Below are 25,653 nucleotides of genomic sequence, written 5' to 3'. Positions count from 1 at the left end.
CTCAGGGAACGTACTTCGAGGGAAGAAACGTTGAGCCCCAGGCTTGGTGGGAAGCAGAGAGGGTCACTCACATTGGCTGCCCTGGTGACCGCTCTCCTCACTTTCCCTTCCCATGTCTCTAAGGAGCAGCCCCGTGGTCCGTATCAAAGAAGAGCCGCCAAGCCCCTCCCGCAGCCCCCAGATCGAGGAAGCCAGCCCTGTGAATCCTCCCGCTGTGGAAACCCCGCTGTCTCCCTCCACTTTCATTGACTCCATCCTCCAGGAGAATGAACCCAGCACCACCACCGCTGCTGCCAGCAACAGCACCACGCAGCCTCAGCCCCCAGAAAAGTGCCTCAGCGTTGCCTGCCTCGACAAGTAAGTACAGTGCCAGGAGTCCTGCACGTGCCTGGGACCAGCCGAGGCTCAGCCAACCACATTGCTGCTCTGTAGAGTTAAGTGTTTAAAATGTCAATAACCTGGCTGCTGCCACGCTTTGAAAGCCCACGGGGACATGTCTCAGAGTGCCCTGCCAATCTGACAGCAGCCTTCTGTGAACAGCCAGCATGGAGCTTACTTTATTCCCCTTTTCCTCTGTATCCCCAAGATGGGGTACAAGCCATCACCTGGCTACATGGAATAGTGTGACTCCCAGGGCAGGTGCCACAGCCCTGTGCTTCTCTGCCTGAGAAAATAGTAATTCCACAGAATAAGAGGTATAATATGCTCACTAAAAACATTGCATATGTGCTATCTGCTCCTGCCGGGTACACATTATTCCATGTGCAAGTGGCTGTGCTTAAAGGGGGCCTAATGGGGGCTGTGGGATCAGCCTGGCTGGAACTAACAGGTGTCAAACCAGGCAGGTTGCAGCTGCCACTTCATCTGAAGAGCCTTGAGAGAGAGTAGGGGCCCAGCATGCAGTGCAAGCAGCTATCCATACTGTGTGCTAGGACCCGTGGGCTTCACCTCCACGTAAAGGAGACCTGCATAGCACGTCATCAGAAGGCTGCCCTGGCCAGTCCTGCTGTGGGGCTCCTCCATATTGTCTCCCACCTTGTCTGTCACTGCTGTCTTCATCATAAATCCACCTCCATTCCAGGAGAAACAGCATCCCCTTGCTCCATCCCTCTGTGAATCCCTGACATAAGTGGCCAGAAACACATGCAGGACTTATCAGACGGGACGCTGATTGGTGACCAGGGGCAGTTCCCTGGACGGCAGGTTGGGGGGTCCCTGCTGTCATTGCCAAGCAGTGCTCTGAGGCCTCTGGGCAAGCGTTGCATTTTATAACCTGTCGGGATTCTCCCTGAGGTCCCCTTGTGACCTAGGCCTGCACCCTCTTGTGCTCTCTGCACTGTGCTGTAGGGAGATCACAGTAGCAGAGGCACCATCTCCTGTGCAAGTGACAGAGCAGACTTGGGCTCTTATTTATTCAGGCGTGGGGATGGTGAGCTCTGGTTTCCGAGCCCCAGATGACAGCAGAGAGCTGGACTAGCCAGCTCAGTCCAGTGGGACATGACTGCAGCACCCGTGAGCTGTATGGCATATCGGCAGGGTGTATTCCATGATGGGGACTCCAGGAGAATCCTGAAAGGCCCCCTTCCCTTTGGTGCACACAGGGAAGGGCTGCCTCTCCAGCAAGGATGAGGGGCTGTTGGCTGTCCCATATAACCTGGCGTCTCATGCAGCATCAGGAAATGTCGGCTTCCTCTTACTGGGACATCCCCACTGTTTGAGAGCCCCGCATCCATTTGGGATCCTTTCTGGGGGGCTGCCAGCGACGTTTTACACAGGATAAACTCAACACCCTCCTTCTAATCAAACTCCACAAAAGCTGTCCTGACCTTTAAATGAGCAGGAATGACAGAAAGCGTGACCTCTGACGAGTCCTCCTGAATGCTTAGAACTAGGCACAGGTTGCAGGGGCCAGCAGTACTGCACACCTGTCCTGGCATCACCTGCCTGGGGACTTGCACCTTTTTCCCTCTAGCTTTCTCTCTCTCTCTGACTGTCATTAATCTGCAGTAACACATTGCTTCACCTGTCTGCTTGTCCCTTGGCGGCTTCAAATAACCAATTGGAGGCATCTGGCCCATAAGGGTTTTCCCGCAGAGGCAAGACCTTCATCGCTTCCCAGTGATGAATTCATTTGCCACAATCATTTTTAAGCAATAGTGTAACAAAGTGGGGGGTGACCAGTGCTGACCCAGGAAGGGTGCGGGGCCTGCAGAAATAGGAGCTGTGTTGCCAGTCCAGCCACACAACCACTAGCGCTTGCCCATGCACCACTGTCACCCGGTGCTGAAGCATCCAGTCACACTTCTGTTCTTAAGAAAGCAGCGGTAGTGTATCATGGGCCCCAGCAGCTGGCCCTGGGTAAGCGTGTAGCAGAGAGACTATCCCTGCCCCCAGGAGCTAGCATGCAAAACATAAATAATAAAATATTGCCAGTAATAATATTGTTGTTTTGCACTCCCCCCACTTAGAATTAGAGACAAGGAGGGCTGGAAGGGAGCTCAGGAGGTCACATCTAGTCCAACCCCCTGCTCATGGGTCGGGGGGGACCAGTAGCTGCAGCCCCCAAGGCCGCAGCACTCTATTCCCTGGCAATCATTTGCACAAGGGGAACCAGCGCTCCCGCCTGCCACCTCTGCCTGTTGCTTAAGCGGTGAGTGCAGCTGGTCAGGGGGTGCACCAGCACTCTTGGGGTGCCCATGCACCCCTTACGCATTACCACTGATCCCAGCCAAGGCTTTGTCTAGCCAGGCTTTAAAAACCTCCAGGGATGGAGATCCTACCACCTCTCTGGGTAACCTGTTCCAGTGCTTCACCACCCTCCTTCTGAGAGAGCTTTTCCTAATATCCAACCTCAACTTTCCTTGCTGCAGCTTGAGCCCATTTATCCTTGTCCTGTCATCTGCCCCCACTGAGACCAGCCCAGCTCCATCCTCTTTGCAGCCCCCCTGTAGGAAGGTGAAGGCTGCTATTAAACCCCCCTTGGTCTTCTCTTCTCCAGACTAAATCAGCCCAAGTTCCTCAGCCTCTCCTCACCAGTCATGCCCCCAGCCCCAAACCATTTTTGTTGCCCTCCACTTCCTGGAGACAAAGTCTGGGCAGTCTCCCATCACCAATTTGTTTTCACGTGCCCCCTAATACATCTGGACACTTCATCGTCTGTCCTTCCAAAGTGCTTCTGACCCATGCTGCGCTCAGTATTTCTAGAACACAAGACCTTGGCATCAATATCTGTGAGTGCCCAGGCTCTGCACGCAGCTGCTGTTGGTCCACTGTCAGCAAGTGTCCTGGGTGCCCAACACGAAGGGGTCAGCATGCATGCCTGTGCTATGTTGTGGCACTGAGCAGGTCACCCACTCCTCTTGCTAATTGCAGTTGCTTTAAATGGGCCACCCAGGGTACTTCATGTCTCCAGGAGAACATCAGACCCTCCTTCAGTGTCCCAGACCAAGTGACATAGTCTCCTGAAGGCCTGCCCTGCACTCAGTTCACCATTCATTCAGTGCTCAGTCCCCTGCCTTCAGGACCAAGCTAGCTGCATGCTCCAGGGAAACGCGTGCTGTGTGCCATGGGTGTGCTGTGGCTCAGCCCCCTCCCTGCGAGACTTCTACAAAGCTCCCAGGCAGTTGCATGCTGTGCTGAGATGCATGTTGTAAGGGAAGTGCTGATAAGGAGGAACATGAAAGTACAACAGGGGCACTCGGACTCTGCTCACCTAGACGGGGCATTAGCGTCTGGCTGCAGGCCCCTTGACACCCAATTCTTACATGTGGTGAGCAGCCTCTCTAGTGGAGAGGTGCAGCTTGCAGTAGACAGCTCCCAACCTACAGTGATGCACCCCACCTACAGCAGGCCACTGGTGGAAGTCTGCAGGTCACACTTTGACCTACCCTGAAGGCCTCAGGAGTCCTGCTTCCACCCCAGAACAAGGTGGTTTTTAGCTGACTGGGATACACAGTATAAAGGAAGCACTTGGATTGAAATTTAGCACAGAAGTGACATTATCCAAACCCAACCATTTTTCAGCTAAAGGTCCCATAAGCACCTTTTCAAGAGGCAGAGCCAGTTAGAGGGAGAAGAATGCTGCCAGCTGCTTCATTAATACAGAAAGTATCCCTGGAAGCAGCATGCTAACCTGGCCCATGATTAAAATGGAGCACTGCATGCTATCAGTGGGCTGTAGCTCCTTATTAAAGATGACTGTGACTGTGCTGCACAGAGCTTGGGCACCCGCGAGGTACAATAAGCCTTCATCAGAGGCAGTTACCTAATGGAGACTCTCCTAACAGAGCCTGGCTGTGCTCTGCTAGGACCAGGCTGCCCTCTGCCTTGCTTTGGCTGGGAATGCTCGTTTTCTGTTTGCTTGTTCCTGTTAATAACGTTTCTGCCCCAGCCTAGCGGCTGGGGAAGGCACTGCAGGGATGTGGCTGCCCCTTCCTCTAGATCACAGGAGCATGGTTGACTAACTATTCTTGCCTTGGGAAGTAACCAATGTTTCATTCCTAAAAGTGTGTGATGCCCAGTCTCTTGAATCTAGTGTCCTCTTCTGTTTGTATTTTTCAGTTTGACTCGCACTCCGCAGATGTCAGAGGTCACTCGTCTTTTCCCCAGTTCTTCCTCTTCCTCACATCACTGCAGAGCACAGCAAGGGTTAGCATTTCAATAGCCTGCTGTCCCCAAGCACTGCAGTTCTGGGCCGGGGCAGGGGAACACTTGCATTGGACAGCACGCTGTCCTTACTTCCAGGTCAGCTTTCCTTTCAGGGGTAACCTTGTAGCCAGCTCTTCAGAGTCCACATCACAAAAACACCACGTACAAATTGGCACGAAGGGGCTTATTGGGAAGACTGAGTACCAAACAGGCTGTGGAGACTGAGCTCCCCTCTTATCCCCATAGGTGGTCTTGGCAGGGTGGTGGCAGAGAGGCTGCGCAGCTGTTGTCCGTGCTGGCCCGGTTCTCTGGAGGAACAGAAGCTTTGGCCAGTTCGGCATCTCTTGTCAGCATGAAATTCACACATGCATAACGAAGCATTTCGCTGGGATCGGGGGTGAGCCCAGGGCTTGAATATTTCCTGGTGCATTTTCCATGCCATACTATAGTGAGAGAACAATAACACTCCCTGTAGCAAACCTCACCGTGCTCTGAGGTGCCGTTGTTATCACGTACTGCGAGAGCTGCTCATTACTAAAGCAGCATGTCCTGCATGCCACACTTTATAGAGAATCTGGGAGCCATGGAGTGAAGCTTCACAGCTCCGCTGCTGATGCAGGCTTTAGCTAGGACCTGTGCTCTCACTGGCCCTGCAGACAGCCCACTTTGCTGCCAGCAGTGGCACTACCCATTATCTTGTGTTGTGGGGCAGCTGCTAGCTGAGCACAGCATGGGAACGAGCAGTGTAGCTAGAGGATAGGAAGGGAAGGTGAGACTCACAGAACAGATTAGTTCTCTCCCAGTGATGCGTATGCCCAGGCTTGCTCACCTTGCAAGGCCAGAACTGTTTCCTTGTCTTGCCAGCTCTGCTCACTCGCTGTGGGGATGGAGAGCCAAGCTGTGCTCTCTCTGCCTCCCACCTCAGAACTGCACTGACAGGGCTGGGGGCAGGATACAAGGCACCTCACTGCCACATAAGCCATGGTGGCATCAGAAATGAAACCCGTCTTCCTGTGGCCAAAGCCAGCTGCTCTGACTGGGAGGCAGGCCCACAGAGAGCCGGCCTGGTGAGTTAAAAGGTGCTATTTTTACATAGTTACTGCTCAGACAATAAAGTAGCCCACACAGAGAGAGACCACACTGCATGTACGAAACCTCATCACTTCATCAGCTGGGAAGTCAGACAGCAGGAGTCTCACAGCAGCCTGTGTTGTGTGGAGCGGCCCATGGGAGCTGCGCAGTTGGTGTTAAAGTGAGGTACTGCAGAGATTCGTTATTCTTATGGTGGAGCTGGCAGCCAGAAGAGAGACGCCAGCTCCAGACACTTACACTGGGGATGCGCTGCTTTAGACTGCGCGTGTGACTGGGTGAGGCATGGCCTAAGCTTTCGTTCAGGAAGCCTCTGCAGGTTTTATTTACAGCGTGTGATTCTGCCTGCCTAAGGAGATACAAACCCACTGCATGCGAGTCTGGTTTATGACGTATCTCACGCTCTGCAAACGTGGAGCTGTCCCTGCCTGGGGCTGAGGCTGGGTCACATGGCCTCCATCCCAAGCCTCTGCCTGTGTGCAGTAGGCCTGCGCCGCTCAGATATGGTGATGACAGACGCTGTTCCCCCACTCCAGCTCGGCACTGCTGGCTATGCACCCCAGAAGAGTGGGAGCTGTTGGTCCTGGGGTCAAGAAGCCCTCTGCTTGGGTATCAGTTTGAAAGGGGGGAGTTCCTTTCAGTAATGAAGGGCAGGGGAGAAGGGAGTCTTCTGGCTTCTCTCCTACACTCAAAAATCAGCCTGTGGGTCTCTCCCAGGAGAACAGTCCTGTGCCTGTTTCTGGAGGGGTTTACCCCACATGAGACCTCCACGTAGAGCTTGCCAGGTTCTTGAAGCTCTGTGCTTCTCAGCACACTCCGTAGTCACCTGCCCTGCTCTTCCCTGGGAGCTAGAGTAACTCAGGACTTCTCCCTCTTTGTAGCATCCTAGATTTGGAAGGGACGTTGAAGGTCATCTAGTCCAGCCTCCTGCACAGGTGCAGGCTGTGCTGCTCTTAACCCATCCCAGACAGATGCCTGCCCAGCCTCTGCTTGAAAATGTCCGAGGAGGAGACTCCGGCTTCCCTGGGCAGCCTGTGCCACAGTCTTCCTCTTCCTGCAGTTTGGAAATCTCTCCTGAGCTTTGATCTCCATCTGCTGTGCTGTGGATGAAATCCATCACCTTGCATGCTGCCCTCTGTAGCAGGGGAGAACAGTTTTTCTCCAGTGTCTTTACAGCGAGTTTTCAGATATCTGTGAACCGCTGTCACATCCGCTCTTAATTTCCTCTTCCCCATGCTAAACATACCCAGTGCTTTCAGCTGTTCCTCTTGTTTTTCAGCTTTTTTTGCCATCTCTTGCTCCTTTCTCCTTTCTTTACATTTCCTAAACTGGACACAGGACTCCAGCACCAGACAGAGGGATAATAGCACCTCCTGTGTCCAGTAAACAGCACTTTTTCCATGCAGAATACAATCCAGAAGTTAAAGCTTGCTATTCTGCTCTGGGGAATCACACTGATTACTCCTTCCCTGCTGCACGAGTGTTTGGGGGGGGGAAGCCAGCTTGACAAAGAGGAACACAGGGCAGTACAGAAGAGGGCATTAACTGTCAACCATGCTGGGAATCAATCTGTAGCACCAAATGCCCATTTAGAGAGCAATGGCCCAGACCTGCCTTCTTCAGAAGTGAGGAGACTGTGAGGACCTGCCTTTGCAGGGTTTGTGCCTCACGAATATTTTCATCCCAGTTTTGTCATTCACAAGTAGTGTGACCTGGATGAAACCCTTACTCTCCAGCTTCCTGGTGGTGGTGAAGAGACCAACCGAGTTCAAATGGTCTTAGCTAGCTTCATCCCGGCAGTAGTTCCTGAAGTCCATGGCATGTCCTATCCAGTTTATAATGGTAAGGCTGGAACGGCTGCCAATGCCTTCACATCCTGCAGAGCTTTCTGGGTGCCGTAAACCAAAGGGCTGAGAACCAGGGAGGATATCTGTGCAGGGTAGGATCCTTGAATGAACACAGGTAAGTCCTTTCCCTGTAGAGTCAGCAGGGCAAAATCTTGTGCCTCCTAATCACATTCATAGGGCAGTACAGGTAGGGATGTGTTCCCAGGCCCCCTCTGGCCTGCTTTTCCAGCAGGCCCAAGCACGGTGCATGCATCTACTCCGGCAGCTGAATTGTTTCTGCTGCTAGATTGTCGGAGATCGTGGCAGCGAAGACGAACCCAGCTTTATTTTATGAGCTGTTCCCTGCTCTTCCAGGATGGCAGCTCTGATGCAGTAACCCCCATTTGCCTCTTCCCAGTGGCTGGGTCAGTGGGTAACTGCTGGTGTGGGGAGGCCATTTGCCGTGCTGTGTTATGCTGTACAGTTGGAGGAACAGGGGTGATGCCTGATAGAAGCCACCATGTTTCTTTGCAAATGGGTGATATAAGAACTGCCTGAGCTGCAGAACATTTTTCCTTGCAGGGTAGCGGTCATGAAGATGTTTGGAGGGCCAAGGGGCTGTTGTCCTCTCCAGGACAACGCTGAGCAGTGGAGTTTGGAGGAACAAGGCCTAAACCGATGCAGGTTTCCGGAGAAGAGGGAGAAGCATCTCTGTCGTCTGTGGGCTCTCTAACGTCATGCTGCCAACACCGGATGTGCATAGCAGGCATCCCATTTTTGCTCCTTGTGAGCCTTTCCTGCACATGCCCGTAACACATGCTCCTCCATCTGCCACAGCTACCTTGTCACTCATGTCGAGCTTGAGTCTGGGAGAGCCCTTAGCCTGTGCTATCACATCACTTGGGCTAAAGCCGCCCAGAAGCTTACTAAGCCACTCCATGTGTGTCTCTGTCCCAGCAGCCAGTGGGAATCCTCCCAAGACAGAAGCATGGTGCTGACCACTGAGCCAGGGACCACTTCTCCTGTCTCATGGCTGGCATGCTAGAGCTGGCGCTCCTACCCCAAACCTGGAGGGACTGTGCAGCGGGCAGGTGACACTTCCTGGGTTACAAGCTGCATGAAGCTCTGGATTAACCCCAGATGCAGCTCCTCAGGGACTGGTGCAGGGGATACAGTGGGCCAGGTCTACCACTTCTGAACTCTTTAGCTGTGCTGGATTTCTACCAATCTCGCCATATCCATGTCACAGCCCCTCATGCTCAGGGTGACCTTGGGCATTTCCCAGAGAGGCTGCAAATCCAGGTAGCACCCGGGCACCTGCTAAACATTAGCATTGATGTTCAGGCTAATCATTTCTCCCTCTCTACATCCCCAGTATATATGTGATATAAACACCAAGGAAAGTGAGCAGAGGAGGAATTGCAGCGATCAGCCTCATTGCATTGCCTCTTCGGTTTGGGTTATCTTGTTACACTCCAAGAAACCATCACCTGGACCCAAGTCTGTCGGGCCCCAGTCTGTGCCCGTTAAAAACCAGTCCTCCCCATCCCAGCTTGTCTTGCAGCATTTGCTTAGCTTGTCTTCAGCTCTCCATGTCATGGGAAGTGTCAGTGAGTTTCATAGCAGAGGCGCAGGGGGAAAAGCAGTAATGTACCGCACCACTGAGTGCCTCTCTTTCCTGGGGAGCTGCAGGGCAAAGGTCTTGTGTCCTCATTCTTCCCCATAGCCACCATCTTCAGCTGCACCCCAGCTCCCAGGAACCCTTGACTCTGCGCCCGGCTTCCTGCTGGGTTTCCTTTACAGTTGTTCTCCGTGGGTGGCATGGCCAAACTGAAGCCTCGCTCCTGGTCCACCTGATGTGTTTGTCACTGAGTCACCCCCTCAACTGTTCCTGGATGCTTCTGGCCATGTATAGTTTCAGTGTGAATGTGCTGCGCAGTTGGTATGGACACAGACTCCTTGTGCAGCTGGGTCCATTGAAAGGCTAGGAGGCAGGGAGGGCCTCACTTACTAGGGTGAATGGGAGCTGAGCTCAATGCCCATGGGTGTCACTGGGGAAAAGTCTTTCCTAAGGGAAGAACCAGGTCTTACAGGGATTGTGCCAATGGCAAAGGCGTTTTCTAGCCATAGGGGACTTCTCTAAGTATTTTTCCCCAGACCAGAATCAGCAGTTTCCTGGCCTTCTCTTTTCCCATTGAAGCTATCGTAGGACTTTTACAAGCAAGGGAAGATTGAGTCAGCTGAGTCGAAGAATGAGTTCAGAGCAGCTTTCTGGATGCAGCTAGACCTAGTGCCTCCGGGGGTCTCTGGGACATCTGCATGGTCCCCTCACTGCAGAGTCCAGCGGGTGTCAGGATTCCTGGTGCATTCTGAGAATAGCGACTGCACGCGCTTGTAAGAAATCCCGTGTCCGACTCATCAGAGCCACTGGCTGCTGCCACCCAGCAGCCGTCCTGGGATTGCCTCTTGGTTCAGGCAGGACTCCCATGGAGAGAGGGAGAGCGCATCACTTCAGGGTGGTATCAGTATATCTAAGCTTGATGCTAAGAACGGAATTGGAGGTTGCCATGTGTGAAAATGGCCACAAACCCAGCCCACTTTCCTGCAGGAAGTTTTAACTTTTAAGTTAATAGAAGCTTGTAATGGAAGCTTCGTCCCTGGGGTTGAGAGAGCCCCTCATAGTAGCCCAGAGCTTGGGGGGATGTTTGCTGACATTGACCTTTCTGCTCTGCCTTCTTTTACTCAGGAATGAGCTAAATGAGCATCTGGACACCATTGATTCCAGCCTGGATAACCTTCAGACCATGCTGACCACACACGGCTTCAGCGTGGACACGAGCGCCTTGCTGGATGTGAGTATCCACTCCCCATCTCCCCCGTCAGGGACCTGGGGGTGAGCCATGTCTCGTGGCAGCACATGCCTGTGCCTTGCAGGGGCAGATGGACACAGTAGCCTCCACCATGAGTTTCCACAGCACATCTGGGTTCGTGTTCCTTCCCTGCACTAATAGTTCTTTCCTTGGCAGCTGTTTAGCCCTTCAGTGACGGTTACAGACATGAATCTTCCCGACCTGGACAGCAGCCTTGCCAGCGTGAGTAGCTGTTAAAAATCCCTCCACACACACAGCTGCCAGACTAAAGTGCCTCCTGCTGTTCAGCCACAGCCTCTCCATCTGAGCAAGGGAAGGCTCTGACAGGCTCTGAAGAGAGTCCAGGCCGGCCCCAACTTGGAGGTGGGGGGGAGAAAGTGTCTCTGAGCCCTGTTAGGAGCTGGAGAGCTGCCAGGGGGAAATAATTCAATTAGCACCAAAGCTTTCTCTGACCAGCTCCCACAGAGAGCAGGCCTACTTCATCATTCCTGCCGAGCTGATGAGGTGCTGAGACGTCATCTCTCATGCAAGTGATGCTCCCTGAGCACTGAGCTGCACTGAAGCTTGGAGAGCTGCATGTGGTTCCCATAAACTCGCCTTCTTGGTTTCCTAAACTCTCAGAAGTGTGCGTGTGCTGCAGGAAAGGAGGAGATTGAAGGCAAACCCCCTTCATATTCTGTATAATACTGTTTATTTGCCCAGCGCCCACAGTGCACTCAGTGCTGAGCTGTTATGCTATTAGCAGCAGGACCAGCAAAGCAGGTTGGAAAATCCCCAGCAGCTCATCTTTTTTCAGAGATGCTGATTCTTCTGGTGCCATTTTTCCTGGGAGCTGGCCAGTTTCACACTGGGAGAGGCTGCTGGGGTCCAGATGAGGGTTTATGGGCAAAACAGGAGAGAGAACTCAGAATGGCCAGCAGCCTGCTGAGAGGTGCTCAGCCTCAAACCCCGATTCAGACCAAGGACTTGCAATGTCCTAGGTGAGCACCTGAGCCGTAGAGCCCATCTCACCTGGGGTCCAACAAATATTTACTAATTCACGCAGAATGAAGCAGCTCCAGCAAGAAAGACTGAGACACACCAAAGCAGCCACAGCCTGGGGGTTATAGCACTTATCTCAGGGGTAGGAGTCAAAGGTTGAAGTTCCAGGGACTTGAACTTGAGACCTCTACATCCCAGCCCCTAAGTCTGGGGCCGTTGGCTGCTGTGCAGAGTATCACATGAAAAACTTCAAAGGGCCTTGGTTTGGTCTTGATACAGAACAGAAAATGCAAAGCAGAGAGGAAAGTGCTTACCTTGATGCTGCTGAGCAGCAATAGCTGCTGCTTGGGTCATACTGCCCTGAGCTTCCCAATGTTAAGTCAGGTTTGACCTCCTTGCAGCTTTCCCACAGGCAAATGGGCTCCTGTGAGCTCTCAGGCCACTCCCACCCCTGGCTAGAGCTCTTCTGGGTGGTTCGGTGAAGGTCAGCAGAAGGGTCTTGTGGCCACACACTAGCTTTCAGAACAGCCTTTACCACCCTCGTGGTTTGAACTGGCTGCCTCCTGACCCTTGCTGCAGAGAGGAGGATGCAGACCAACAGCTTGAGGTTGCAGCAAAGTAAATTTAGATTAGCTATCCAGTAAAACCTCCTCACTGTGAGAGTAATGAGGCAGTGGAATAGACACCCAGGGAAGGAGTGGACTCTCGGTCCCTGGAGATGTTCAAGAAGAGGTTGGAACCACTGGTCAGTGATGATCTAGGCATACGGTGCTTGTATTCTGCCATGGGGGGTTTTCAGGCTTCTGGGCTCTGCTGGTTCCTCCCACCCTCTCATTTCTGCTATATGTGTCAGGGCGTTTTTAAACCTCTCCAGGGATATTGTGGGTTGCCTAAAGCTAAGGCTAGGGACTTCAGCCGGGGTGTGTCAATATTCCTGCTAGGAGCAAAGCAGCGGCAGCCCTGAGATCCCCTCCTTCTCCCTGCACGGATCACAGAGAAGCTTGCCATGTGCCACACATTCACCAGCCTCACTTGTGTCCCCGCAGATTCAGGATCTCCTCTCCTCCCAGGAACAGCAGAAACCTACTGAGACAGAGGCCAGCGCAGCAGACACGGGTAAGGTTGCCTCTCCCCTGGCATTGTCCTGGAGCAGGGTCAGCTGGGGCACCAGCCTCTCCCTCCTCTCCAAAAACCTCTTGTGATTACATGGGATGCGGGGTGCATGGCCATGGCCTCAGGCAAGGGCTACCTCATACTCCTGACCCCCTGCTACACCCGTGTCCCTCCCAGTGCAGGTCAGGGGTGCCCACAGACTTGGCTGTCTTTCTCTTACCACACCTGGCTGGGAAACATCTCCCTAGAGGGAGGTTTTTAGGGGCTGTGCATTTGGAGGACCCCTGTTGTGTTCCTACCTCCTGTCCCACATTAAATCTTCCCTCCCCCTGCACTGCAGCCACCTTCTGTCTCCAGCGGCAAGCTTGTCCGAGCTACTAGCTGGGCCTAGTTTGCCACATACAGCCTTTCCTCTCCCTGGGAGCTGTGTTCCTGTCCTGTGCTGGAGAGCTTCAGGCTGGCCACTCCTTATGCACCAGCCTGCCCATGCCCAGGCATGCCCTCTCTGCCCTGTTTCTGGTGGGCACACCAAGGCCTTGGAAGATCCATGTCCCAGCACCACTGAGTGAAACCGACACAGCTCTTCTTCCTTTCCAGCCCAGAAGCAGCGGGTTTGGGGCTGAGCTAGTAGCCAGGCCCACCTGAGTTCTGATTCCTGTATCAAAGGGCTTGGAGCAAATTCCTGGGCCTATGCAAAGCAGTGACAAGTCTGAGCCGCCTCTCGGGGACCTGAGAGGTGGCTGGGCAGTGTTTGCAAAGCCCGCGGCGAGCGTGGAGCATTGGAGCTCTGGCCCCCGTGCTCAGCTGTCTGTTGAGAGGCTGCTGAGCTGCATCCTCCCCTGCACCCCTGGAACAACTGACTGTGGGCTGGCGGCTCCCATCCCCCAACTGCTCAATGTTGCACCATCCTCACTTGCACCCTCTCCTTGCAGGAAAGCAGCTGGTGCACTACACAGCCCAGCCCCTCTTCCTGGTGGACTCAAGCGCCGTCGACATGGGAAGCGGAGACCTGCCCATCTTCTTCGAGCTGGGGGAAGGGCCATATTTTACAGACGGGGACGAGTACTCGGAAGACCCTACCATCTCCCTCCTGTCTGGGACTGAGCAGGCCAAGCCCAAGGACCCTGCGGTATCCTAAAGCTGAATGTAGGGCAAGAGAGAGATTGCACACTAAAGGGAAGCCTGGCCCTCAGCCTCCTCGCTTCGCACAGACATTGCAAGCTCTAAACACCCTCTGGTTCATGTTTGCTTCCCTGGCACTGTGAGGATTTCATTTGTGTGTGTGCTTAATGAGGTGTTTGAAATCTGCTTTAGAGTCTAGCCGCCCAGTGCTCCTCCGGCTGGCAGCCTTGGGGGGCAGGGCCGTGCCATAGGCCCCCGACCCGTGCTCCCCTTCGACCTGCCACAGAGGTTAGACAGGCACCGTGGTCTGGAGAAGCAGACAGGAGGACCTGGGTGGTCACAAAACAGCTAGTCACTAAGTGATGTTTGTGTTTTGTTCCGCGCCCACCGAGGGGGCAGCCGCACCCTGCGCAAGACCCCAGCAGTGTCCAGCGGGCGCTTGCTCCCCACCAGAGCCGGGGCATAGGGCAGGGCTGCACCACGTTTCCACGCTCCCGGGACCGCGCGGCGCACTCGGTGTGTACGGGGAGGGTGTGTCCAAGGGGGGACCCCCAGCCTCCCCCTATGGCAGACTGGATGGTTTTTAAAGAGAAATAAAAGTTTCCCAACCTGGCGCTGGTAGGCTGGGTCCCTTTGTGGTCTCTGGCGTGCGGCTCGATCCCCACTGGTCTCTGTGCACACGAGGCAAGGGCGCCCGGGCCCCGAGAATTCCAGCACCCTTGTTTCTTTTATTTCCTCTCGCTCCGTGTGTTTCTCTCCCTCGTCCCTTTGGTTTTGTTTCCCCTTCGCTTGGCCGCAAAGAATTTGTACATTGACACTTCAGATTGTTAATAGTAAAAACTGTATTTTGGATTTTTACCTGAGAGAAGAAGCGCCCACTTCTATCTATATCTATCTATATATATATAAATAGCTATATATATATATATATATACATACAAATATATATAAAACTAATGGCCTGTCACCTGGTGGCTCTTCTGTGGTTGAAAGCTTTATTTTTGTCATCTCTTTGTCGTGGGAGGGGGCAGGAGCAAGGTCAAAGTACCCACCGCTCCTGGACATTGCCTGGTTTCAGTGCCCAGGAGCTCTCGTGGTGCAGCCTGGACCCAGGCGCCGTGAGCTCTGGTTTGAACCAGTGGCACCAGGTCTGCAGCCCTGGCAGCCGTAGCTGGTGCCAGTCTTGCGCCTACCTGTACCAGCTAACATGCCTGCTCCCAGCTTCAGCAGAGGAAAACAGCAGACACCAAAGCAGGGTTTCTCTGGTGCTTCTGGAATTGCAAGTGATCTGGAGGCTCTTGGTGCATGCGTGCACGCCTTCTACCTCCATGCCGTGCCTTCCCCAGGTGCCTCCCCCAGACAAGGGGACTGAGTTTTCGGGGCTGTTTTTGTTGCAGAGTTGGTGGGGGCTGAGGGCCTTTGAGGGAGCATCTTTGATTGGAACAATAAAAGATGAACTGCCTTGTTAAATCGAGCGTGTTCGAGACCTCCCTCCCTCCCTTCCCCTGTGGCATCCTCTCTTCTGCAGTAGCACGTGTCCCGGTTCCTTGCGAGCAATGCTTCTACCACGCCTGAATCCTAGGACCCGGAGCAGCACAGATGCCGCTTCTCCTGGCTGACCCCATTCGGGTGCCTGCCCACCCTCAGCGAGCCCCGCTGCACCTGGGACAGAGGTACGATGCCCTGCTTCCCTCCCCTGGGCTTTTCAGGCTACACTGCTAACGTTTGGCTGCAGCACCTAAGTGCCAGCCTTTAGCTCCTGCCTCCAGCTGCTGCCATCTCTGCCCACGGGGACAAGAGGGCACCGGCATCTGAGCTGCACCATGTCACCTGCAGCAGTGACCTAATGCTCCGATTCCCGGCGGAGCGCTTTGGGACAGGTGCTCTTGCATCCCAGAAAGCACTGGGCTGGGGTGGGGGAGGCCCAGGCACTCTGCCATGGACTGCAGAGGGGCCCTGCCCCTGACTTATGCATAGCCACAGTCATTGAGGAAAAAAAGTTGCATTAAAGCCTTTTTAGACAGGCAATTTGCAGACGAGGCTCTCCACAGCCAGATCTGCTTCTGCCCCCTGCTCACCTCCCTCTCCCCTCTGGTGTGGGGTTGGTGAGCCGTGCCACGGCAGCCTCGCCCTGCTTTTCACAAGCAGCTGATGTAGATTGGGGGTAACTCCTGCTCAGTGCTGAAGCAGGCATCACACGAGGGCGAGGAAGCCCTTGCTGCCCATGTTGCAGTCTGTGGGATCAGGAGGGCCCCCAGAGAAACTGCCTGCCAAGGTTGCTGTCCTGCTGACACTGCTTTTTAATCTTGGGTTCTCAGGGAAATTCGAGAAGGCTGAAGAGTGCTGATGGCCTGCTTGGGTCTGGAACAGCCAGGAAAAGCCACCAGGTATTTATAGGCTGGTAAAAGTCACCTCCAGCCCAGGCTTATCTTGGAAAAGCCAAGAAGGGATGTAATGAATAAAAATCACAGGATGGGAATATAACTCATGCCAGCCAACGATGTTTGTTAGCAGTCAATGTGGGCTGAAGCCTTGATTTAATTCTGCGATGAAGTTGAAAAGGAAAATGACCTAGATGTAAGATTGAGACCTTCGTATGGACTGGACTTCGCAGTGCCGCGTCCCCGTTTCCCACCCTGTCGTTACCAGACGGGTAATTTGCTAACAGATGGACGGGGAGTCATTGGATCGGGGTGTTCCTAGAGGGGTCCCTGGTTCTGGGCCCAGCACGTCTCCATCAGGGGTCTGGATGTTGATGCACCAGCTGGGGAGAACATGCTGCTGACACAAGGACGGGTGGGGATGGACAAGGGCAGGGCAGACGTACAGACCCATCTGTCGCTGGGTGAGCTAGACCTGTTCAAACAACACGTTGATGTCCTCTAGAGCCAAAGCACAGCCCTACGGCCTGCGGCGCCAGGGGCTGCAGGTGGGTGGTCAGTGACTGAAAAGGATTTAAGGGTCATCGCAGGCCAATGACGCAGCAGGGACGCCCAGTGCAAGGCTGGGCTGGCTGAACCAGGGCAAGTCTGGGCTTTGCAAGGAATCCTGCCCCCCTCCACCTTTTCTGCTCTATGTGTCGGGGGGTTTTGAAGCCTCCCCCAGAGGCATTGGGTGTTGTTGCAGCCCAGGCTTGGGATGGGGCTGGGCTGTGCCAATGCTGCTGGCACCAACCCTGCAGGGTCCTGCCTGGAGAGTCTTGCCCCTGTGCTCAGGCTCAGCCCCACGCTGCACTGGAGCAGGAAGGGATTTCTCCCCTGCTCAGACTGGTCACACCGGGGGGGGGGGGGGGGGGTGTTGCCTTCCTCTGCAGCGGGGCATGGCCTGGGTGTGAGCTCTCTCCAGCACCCATGACCCCCCTGGCAGCAGCAAGACACTGGCGGCCGCAGCCCCCTGTATCCCAGGGGCAGGGGTGGGGGCGATGCCTGGGGCTGTCAGGGCAACTGTGTCATGTGGCTCTGAGGTCAGACACAGGGTTTGTCTGCAGGGTTTGGATGGGGCTGATCCTGCTTCAAGCAGGGCTGGGACTGGATGTGACCCTGCAGGTCCCTGCCAGCCCTACGGCTCCATGATTTCTATGAAGTGCCCCTGCTCCACCCTCCTGTGGTTTTCACTGTACTGGAGAGATGAAACGAGTCTGCCCCCAACCTGCCTCTAGCCTTAATCCCCAGTTTTTACGAAGGGCATCAAGGACCTGGAGAAGCTGCCGAGAGCCCAAACGAGGCTAGACAGCTCGGTCTGCCCAGCTGATCCTAAGGGAGACGCAAATGCAACTTGAGTACAGGGTGCAGGCACCTTCCCTGGGAGCAAACCCCCGTGCCGACCTGCCCTGCGGCCTCGAGCAGAAAGGAGCAGACAGTGCCCGCAGCTGGGAGTGAAACCCAGAGGAAACCATGAGACACGAAGCCTGAACTCCAGACAGCGCCAGCAAGCAGCCAGGGAACAACATGCAGGCGGGTGCCTCCTGCCCCTCTGCTCGGTCTCTCCAGACCTAGACTAGGGCAGCGGGCGGGAGTGGAAGGAGGATGAGCAGACCCGCAGCTCCAGTCCGGGGCACTGGGGACAGAGCGCATGTGCCTGGTGAGTGTGCACCAAATGGGCGGGGGGCACGGGTGTCGGGGGCACCCTTCTCCCAACAGCCTCACACCATTTCCAGTAAACACGGGTGAAATCAGTGGGTGCCAACCTTTTTCACCTGGACTGCTGCTCTTCTTTCTGTTCCTTGCCCCATCAGCTGCTCTGCTTTCTGCTCCCTGTCCTGCCATCCCTGCCTGAGCAGCTGCTCTGCGTTCTCTCCACGATGTGCTCCCCTCCTGATCTGCCACTCTGCTTTCTGCTCCCTGTCCGATCAGCTGCTCTGCCTTCTGCTCTTTGCCATATGCTCCCCACCCGATCTCTGCTTTCTGCTCCCTGGGTGCTGGATGCGGGAACCAGTGAGGCACTGGGCACGTGGAGCAACATCCTCAGCGGGGCTGGAGGGGAGGGGACCCCCAAACAGGGCAGAGCCCCTCTCACTGCACACCCCCATCCCCAGCAGCGTCCAGCCCCCCAACAGCCATGGCCACCCCAGCCACAATGCCAGAGAGTTGCTGAAGGAGGCTTTATTAGCAGAGAGCAGCCACGGCCAGGGGCAGAGCTGGGGGCGCGAGGGCATTAGCAGGGTGGGGGTCCAGCCTGAAGCCACACATGGCTGCTGGACCCCCACCCTGCTAATGCCCCCAGCTGAGCCCCCTGCAGCCATCACCCACGGCGCCCATGGGACAGGGGCCATCGGGGGGTCTCCCAGGATGGGTCCCACCCACCCAGGATGGAGCAAGCCTCCACCAGTCACCCCGTGGCTGCAGCGCCCGCCCTCCGGCTGGAGCAGGCGAGTGCCCAAGCAGGTCTGGGGGAGCAGGGAGGCTCCTGCTGGATGCATGGGTCTGGAGCTGAGCCCCGGGTCTGGCTGGGGGGTGGCTTGGGCGGCTGGGGCACAGGGTCCAGGCTGCACCGAACCTATGGGCCAGGCTGCAGCTGGGAATACAAGTGGCCGGGGGCAGGAGCAGGGCAGAGATGGCGATTGCAGGGTTTGGGGGCTTCTCCGACACGGCTCCGGCGCTCTCACATCCCTGTGGGGAGATGGCCCAGGGTCTGCATCACTCCCAAGTCCCGGCCCAGTCATGGGGGGCCTGATCAGGCCTCCCCCGTGCCCCAAAGCAGGCTCCATGGCTAGGCCGAAACCACCTCAATGCCCACATTGCTGCCTCAGCCCTGGGCATGCAGCGTCTGCAGCCCCGCAAGGCCCAGCCAGCCGCTGCCTCCAGTACCTTGGGGTGCGAGGGTCTCCTCTGAATCCACATCATGATCCTCACCTGCAACAAGGGGAGCGCGGGCTGGTGAGTACCAGGAGGGACCCCACGGGCTGCCCAGAGGGGTCCAGGACCCCCCCGGGGGCTGCTCTCGGGGTCACTAGCAGGCAGACCTGGCTCGGGTGCAAGGAGCCGGTGGAGCCGAGCACCCCTGCGGGGCCACGAGGGGACTTACTCTCTTGGGACTCGTTGGACTGAGCCGGCACGTCCACCGCGGGGCCTGGGGGAGAAAGCACCGCGTCGGCTGCCTGAGCCACTGCCCCCAACCTGGGGACCTGGGATGGCCCAGCGCCTCCATCGCTGGTCCAGCCATTCCCACGTCCCTCCCGCCAGGACCAGCCCTCATCGCCCCCCCCACATCGTACCACCCGGGGCGCCTCCAGCCAGGGGCTCCAGGTTGAAGGAGCCGCTGTTGAGGGTGTCAAGGCTGGAGGAGTCAGTGTCCAGGCCGTCATGGGTCAGGTCGTCCGTGTGGGATCTCTCGGCTGCCTCGAAGCTCCCGGGGGTCACGCCTGGGAGGGGACAAGGGAGGACAACGCGGGGGCCACGGCTCACCCCACGGCAGGGGCAGGGGCAAGGGCTGGGTTGGCTCTGGGGCTGGACCCATGACTCGGTCCAAGTGTCCGCAGAGGCAGAGAAGGAGGCACCAGGGAAAGGACCTTGGTGTCCTGGTGCCCAGTCGCCCCCAGCTCAGACCCCTCCTCTCCCTAAGGACAGAGCCTGAGCCCGGGAGGGAGCCCAGGCGTCCAAGCTCCCGGTCCTGCCCTGAGCCCTACCTTTGGTGAGGTGCTGAGCAACGGTGCTGAACTCATCTACAAAGAGGTGAGAGGGCAGGGGCAGGGCCCAGGGCATCAGACTGGGGCAGTGCAGGAGGGTCCCAGCAGCCCGGCAGGGGGCTCAGCCCTGCCTGCCTGCCCCCAGCTCCTGGCGTCACGGGGCTCCAGCCAGCTCTCAGTCAGTTCCTGGAGCCAGGGCAGGGCCCCAACGCCCCCAGAGACCCGGCCAAGCCCAGTGCCCGCCCACCCTGGGGGTCTCCCCACACCCAGGGGGCAACAGGACCAACTGTGGGGTGTGCTCACTCTCTGCGGAGGCCTCCGGCTTGCCCGGGCTGGCAGGCTCTGCAAGACACAAGCGGGACAGCCCTGTTCGGCCCTGGGCACCCTCTCGCTGCCTCCAGGCCAGGGGGCTCCCACGCCTGGCTCCAGCCCCCAGCTGCAGCTCTCCCAGCCCTGTCCCCTGCAGCACCCTGCCACAGCCTGCTCCGGCTTTAGTTGCTTGGGGGAAACTGAGGCAGGCAGCATGCATGGGGACAGGCCCCAGGCCTAGAATGCTCCCCCCCCCCGCCTTGCTCCTACCTGGTGTCTGTCCATCTGCAGGGGGTGGCGGTGGGGTGTCCGGGGGGCTCACGGGCTCTTAGGGGAAGATGGGGGAGAGCGTGACCAAGGGCAGGTGAATGCAGCCCAGACACCCCTGCCCTACAGCCCAGCGCATGGGGGAAGGTAGAGGGCCAACCCCTAGGGGGTGTTGTGCTGCAGGGGGGGTCCAGTAGGGGGTGCTGTGCTGGGGAGGCAGGGGTGCTACCCCACTGGGGCAGCATCCCGCTGGGCCCCATATCTGCCCCCCAGTTCTGTGCCCGGGAGCCGGCAGGTGTCTGCCCTGTGTGGTGGCTTGCCTGATGAGGCCGGGGCTGCCCGGGGGACAGGGGTGGGCACCCCGGCCTCTCCCTGGGGCCCTGGACCCAACACCCCCCAGGACGTGGCTCCTCTTACCATCGGCTGCGGCGATGGCCAGAACCAGCCCCACACCGGCCATGAGGGCGAGGACCCTGCGGCTGGGACAGGACCGGATGACGGTGAGCAGCCTCCCCCAGGCCAAGCATGTGGTCCAGGGCAGGGCAGGGCAGGGGACGCAAAGACCCCATAGCAGCTCCTTCTGCCCCCGGGCCCAAGACCTCTGACCCCTCCCATTGCTCTTTGACCCCTGTACCCCCCCCCATCCAGCTGCCCCCCAGTTCCTCCAATCCCTGCTTCCAGGACTCCCCAGCTCTTCCCAATAGGGGCTCGGGACCCCAGAGCTGCCAGGACCAGGGCCTGGAGCCTGCCATGGAAGCTGGTCAGCCTGGGGAGCCCCAGGTGGCTCAGGACAGGCTGGGGCATGTCCTCCAAGTGCCCCCTGGAGCAGGAGCTGGCAGTGCCCCAGGGAGCCCCCCACACCCGCTGCAGGATGGGGAAAGGCTGGAGGACAGGCACCACTTGGGCCAAGGGCACGCAGCCCCCTGGCCTGGGATGGGGGTCTCGGACCCGGCCTCTCCCACCTGCCCCCAAACAGCCATGGGACCCAGCTCGGTGCTGGGGCTCTGGGATTCCCGCCAAAGCCCCTTGGTCCCCAGCGCCCACCAGTGCTGGACTCTGGGGGACCTGCCTGCACCCCAGGCTGGTACCGGGGGGCCACAGCCCCCTGGGGTGGCTCTCCCCAGGGTGGGTCCCTCTGCCTGCCCCTGCCCCCAGGCGCTGCTGACCTGCACTGTACGGCCATGGCTTCGGGTCGTGCTGTGACTGCCCGGGGATGCGCAGCCGTTATAACCGCATGGCCCCGGGGTGGAGCCGGTGGTGGGCAGCTAGCCAATCCCCGCCGCCCGCTCCCTGCAGCACCGGGCAGCAACGAGGGGGGCTGAGGCGGGTGGGGGCTCTCACTGCCCCTCCACGGGGGCACGTGGCCTTTGCCCCCCGAGGAGTGGCCCCTGGAGCATCCAGCCAAGCCAGAGATGCTCAAGCCCCACTCCTGGAGGACAGCATTGTAGCCCCATGATTCCCCCCCAGGCAGGGGGACCCCCAGCAGCGACACCACCCTGGTATCTGGGTGCAGTGCAGTGGGGCCGAACCCACCCCCAGCACACAACTGGGCCGGGTCTCGGTCCCAAGAAAGGGGCAAGTACAAACCAGGCCCTGGAGCATGCACAGCTGCTCCTGCCCCAGCCAGGCCCCCACCCACCCCCCTGCCTTGTGCCAGGTGGCTCCCATCACTCGTCAGCCACGGGGAACAAAGGCCCTTTAATGCTGCAGGCCGACCGGCTCTGCTCAGGTATCCCAGGCATCTACCTGGCCCCCGAGGCCACTGGCTCCCCTCCTCCCTCCACAGCTGGACCGGCCCCGGCAGAGCAGCCCTGGTCTTGGAGCAGGGCAGGCACCCCAGGTGACAAGGGGGTTCATTAGGGCAGCACCAGAGAGCCCGTGCCCGAGGCCCTGGCCCTGTACACTGCGTACGGACCAGGGTGGGGCGGGTGGCATGGGGCACCCCGGCTTGCTGGGGGGGGCTGCTTCCGCTGCCCCTCCGTGTCAGGGCCCGCGGCCACGCGGGCGGAAGGTGCGGCACAAGGGGCCCTTTGTTGCGGGACGCAGCTCAAAGGCCCATTGTTCAGCCGCTCCCCTGGATTACGGGGTCCCGGCAGGAGCTGGGCCGGTGCCAGGGGCTGCTCTGTGCCACCGCGGGCTGGGGGGGCCAGGCCCCTGTGGTCCCCTGTCTGGGTCCTTTGTTCCCCCCCAGCTGCTGTTGGGCTGCGTTCGCTGCCCTCTCGCAGCCAAGCCAGCCCCAGACCCCATCTCCTCTGCAAGGCCTGGGGGTGCCAGCGAAGCCTGCACCTGCCCCAGGGCAAAGCCGCAGACCCCACGGGTAGCCCCATGGCCCTCTGTTTGCCCCTCGGCAGCCCTAAGAGGGCAAGTGCTGCCCCCCCAGGACCAGGCACAGCCCAGACTTATAGCCCCCTTGGAGCCAGGCCCGGTCTCCAGAGCCTGGTCCGAGGTCGCATGCGGGGTATGTCTGGGGGGCGCTTGGGGCTGGTCCTGCCTCCAGCCCCGGGGGGCTCGGCAATGCTGGAGCAATACTGCTGCGAGTGGCCGTGGGGTCCCAACCCGGGCCCCTGCTGGCAAGGGGTGTCAGGGCTGCAGGGGCTTCGATCCCCCGCACCCGGCCTGCCGCCCTGTTCCTGGGCTTTGAACGGAAGCAACTCGTTGCCTGGGACGGACGATTGCCCTTTCTTGGGGCATCTCCTGTCGCCTGCCCGGGCTTGTGTTGGAACTGAGGGGCAGGACCCGCAATGTCTGCCCCGTCCTGCAGGGCACGGCCCAGGCCCCTGGCCCCCGTCTCTCGACCCCAGGGCTTTCTGGCCTCTTCCTGCTGCTGCCCTGACGATGGTGGGGGTGGGCACCACCCACCACCAAGCTGCCCTCCTGCCCCTCCATGCGCTCAGCTCTTGGGGCTCCCAGCACGGGGCTGGCGCCAGGACCCTGTGGGCATCCCTTGTGCCCATCATGCTGGAGCCAGGTTCAGGGCGGGGGGTCTCTGGCGGTCTCCCTTCCAAGCCCTGGACAGGCCCAGCCCTGCTTAGCACAGTGGAACGGAGCAGAGAGGGGGGATCAGGGTGGGCCGCCCCAGCGCGGCCCCCGGCCCCTGCCAGCAGGTGCAGCGAAGGCCCCTCGGAGTTGTCTGCTCATTGCAGGGACATCCTCCCCCCCTCACTGCGGCGCCGCTGACAAAACAAGGGGCCTTTGCAACCCGCTGAGCTGGGCCCTCAATGGGCCTTTGTTCCCCTTGCTTCACGCTCCACGATCAAAGCCCCAACGGGTGGCGCCGGGGGTTGGGTTCCAGGGGTCTCGGCTTCAGGGAGTTTCCTGGTGGGGAGGCAGCAGTGGGCCCCCGCAGGGTCTGCCCAAGGCACTTGTTACCTGCCCCCTGAGCCTGGGCTGCCAGCGCTGAGACACCACAGGCTGCTGGAGAAAGGCGAGTGCCCGGCCCCGTGCTCTCCGTGCCACCCCGGGGATGCTTGGCCCTGGGGTTGAGCGGGGCAGGACTGGCGGGGGGCTGCCCTCCAGGCATCCCACTCTGCCAAGGGGGAGCCGGGCAAGGGAGGACACATCTGTGTGCCCAGATGAAGGAGGCGGCACGGGGTCTGAGCACATGGGACGTCAGCCACGATCCTGCCAGGCATGGAAGCCGAGCACCCCAGGGGCTGCAAGATGCCCACTGCTCCCCGTGGCCGGGGCTGGGCTTGGGCAGCAGTCAGGCAGCCATGTGGGGCTCTCCGGGTTTTAGTTTGAAGCGGTCATTTGCTTTTTTTTCTTTTAATCCTAATGCCGAGGAGTGGAGAGTGACTGCCAGGGTGGAGAGGAGGCCGGGCAGCTGGGCTAATGCCGAGAGTGCCCAGAGAGGCCGGCACAGGCAGGACAAGGCTGACGAGAGGCTGAGGGAGAAGCAAGCGGGTCTTGGCTAGACATCTGCACTCAGAGCAACCAGTGGGCAAAAGGTCTGCTGGACCCATGCAGCCCAACTGTGGCTATGGGCAGGCTGAGGGGGTACCAGGAGGACCTGGGGCGCAGGCAGGATCAGGTGGCTCTGGGGGGGGTTGTAGTTGACCCAAGAGCCCTGCATAGACATGACGAGCAGCAGAGCCCAGGGGGTCCTGGCACCCGGGGCATCGGGGCATCCTGCAGCCACACGCTGTGTGGGCCAGGCCAGGCACCTCCGGCCTGATCCCCGCTGCTGGGGACCCCAAGCCCGGGCCCAGTCCAGCTCGGTGCTGGGGCAGTGCTGCCCTCTGGGGGCCCGTGGCTGCGCTGCAAAAGGCGGTGGGCATGGCCGGTCCTGGAGCCGCGCAGTCACATCCAGTCCTGAGGCAGGATCAGGCCCATCTAAACCCCACCAGACAAACCCATGTCCAACCCCGGAGCCACATGACAATCACCCCGAGAGCCCCAGGCATTGCCCCTGCCCCTGGGATACAGGGGGGCCGCAGCCACCAATGTCCTGCTGCTGCTGGGGGGTCATGGGCCCTGCAGAGAGCCTAGGCCCAGGCCATGCCCCCCGGCAGAGGAAGGCAAACCCCACCAATGCAGACCAGTCTGAGCAGGGGGGAAATCCTTTCCTGTGTATGCAAGCACGCGTGTGCATACGTGTAAGGGGGCTCCCCACACCTGTTACCAAGAGCAGGATCACCAGGGTCATCCTAGGGCTGCAGCCTGGTGCAGGCAGCTGGGTCAGAACTATCTGCACACAGCTGAGGGGGCCTTGGTGCACCAGGCCAGGGAGGAGGCACCCCTGCACCCCATTAGGCAGGGGGGTATGAAGGCAGGGAGCCAGGCTGTGGCTTCAAATGGGGCTCGAGGGGGGCACCAGGGCCAGGCCGGGCTGGCACAAGGACCTGCCGTGCATTCATGCCGCTTGTACCCAAGGGCAGGAGGTGCTGAGGGCACTGGTACAGTGCTACAGGGACCCCTGGTTGGGCTTCTGCAGGGCCCGAGACCCCAGCCCCCACTCCTCCAGCTGCCTGGAGACCTGCGGAGGCCACATACCCCAGCAGGGCCAGGACACCTGCTCCCTGGCACCAGGTCCCAGCCATGGCATGGAGCAGGGGAGAGAGACGCTGGCAAACGCATGGAGGAGCTGGAAAGGCACCAGGCCGAGCAGAACCATTCCCAACAGCTCTGGGCCGGGACGGCCCCGGCTTTCCCCAGGGGAAGGGACTGTTCCCTGAGGCCCTGGGAACCGGTCACATCTGTCTGCGGCATGGAGAAACGCCGGCTCGGACGTGTGTGCTACACCTCCTGGGGCAGCATGGTTCTGCCCTGTCCTGCCATGTGTCCTTGGCGGGATGAGCTCGGGAAA

At 58.6% G+C, this 25,653-nt stretch overlaps 2 protein-coding genes across 4 annotated transcripts in view; one reads left to right on the top strand and one right to left on the bottom strand.

The window, feature by feature from the left end:
* The window catches only part of HSF1 (heat shock transcription factor 1), an 89,007-nt gene extending 74,392 nt beyond the window's left edge, over positions 1–14,615 (top strand). The window contains exons 9-14 of one of the 2 annotated variants that reach the window (XM_090040892.1): positions 124–357; positions 4,561–4,647; positions 10,309–10,414; positions 10,589–10,654; positions 12,460–12,529; positions 13,459–14,615. In XM_090040892.1, coding sequence (XP_089897018.1) covers positions 124–357; positions 4,561–4,647; positions 10,309–10,414; positions 10,589–10,654; positions 12,460–12,529; positions 13,459–13,664 — 769 coding nt within the window. In that variant the 3' untranslated portion in view covers positions 13,665–14,615. The remainder of the gene's footprint in view (positions 1–123; positions 358–4,560; positions 4,648–10,308; positions 10,415–10,588; positions 10,655–12,459; positions 12,530–13,458) is intronic. The other variant, XM_090040893.1, reaches the window with a different exon arrangement.
* A 3,755-nt stretch (positions 14,616–18,370) lies between these two features.
* LOC149869760 (uncharacterized) lies at positions 18,371–21,722 on the bottom strand. 2 transcript variants are annotated; one of them, XM_090037394.1, is made up of 9 exons: positions 21,515–21,722; positions 20,766–20,827; positions 20,352–20,408; positions 20,076–20,114; positions 19,773–19,808; positions 19,362–19,508; positions 19,172–19,216; positions 18,955–18,999; positions 18,371–18,756 (listed from the first exon to the last, which is right to left on the bottom strand). In XM_090037394.1, exons 1-9 carry the CDS (start codon positions 21,529–21,531, stop codon positions 18,749–18,751), a joined length of 456 nt encoding a protein of 151 aa, XP_089893520.1. In that variant the 5' UTR covers positions 21,532–21,722; the 3' UTR covers positions 18,371–18,748. The 2 variants fall into 2 exon arrangements, with proteins under 2 accessions (XP_089893520.1, XP_089893521.1); XM_090037395.1 differs by lacking the exon at positions 19,773–19,808 and having other exon boundaries at positions 21,515–21,686.
* Between the last annotated feature and the right edge of the window lie 3,931 nt (positions 21,723–25,653).

This window comes from Crocodylus siamensis, chromosome 3, assembly GCF_052110815.1.
Source record: "Crocodylus siamensis isolate JL-2025a chromosome 3, ASM5211081v1, whole genome shotgun sequence".
Taxonomy (NCBI): Eukaryota; Metazoa; Chordata; order Crocodylia; family Crocodylidae; genus Crocodylus; species Crocodylus siamensis.
This window is presented reverse-complemented; position numbering and strand designations above follow the sequence as displayed.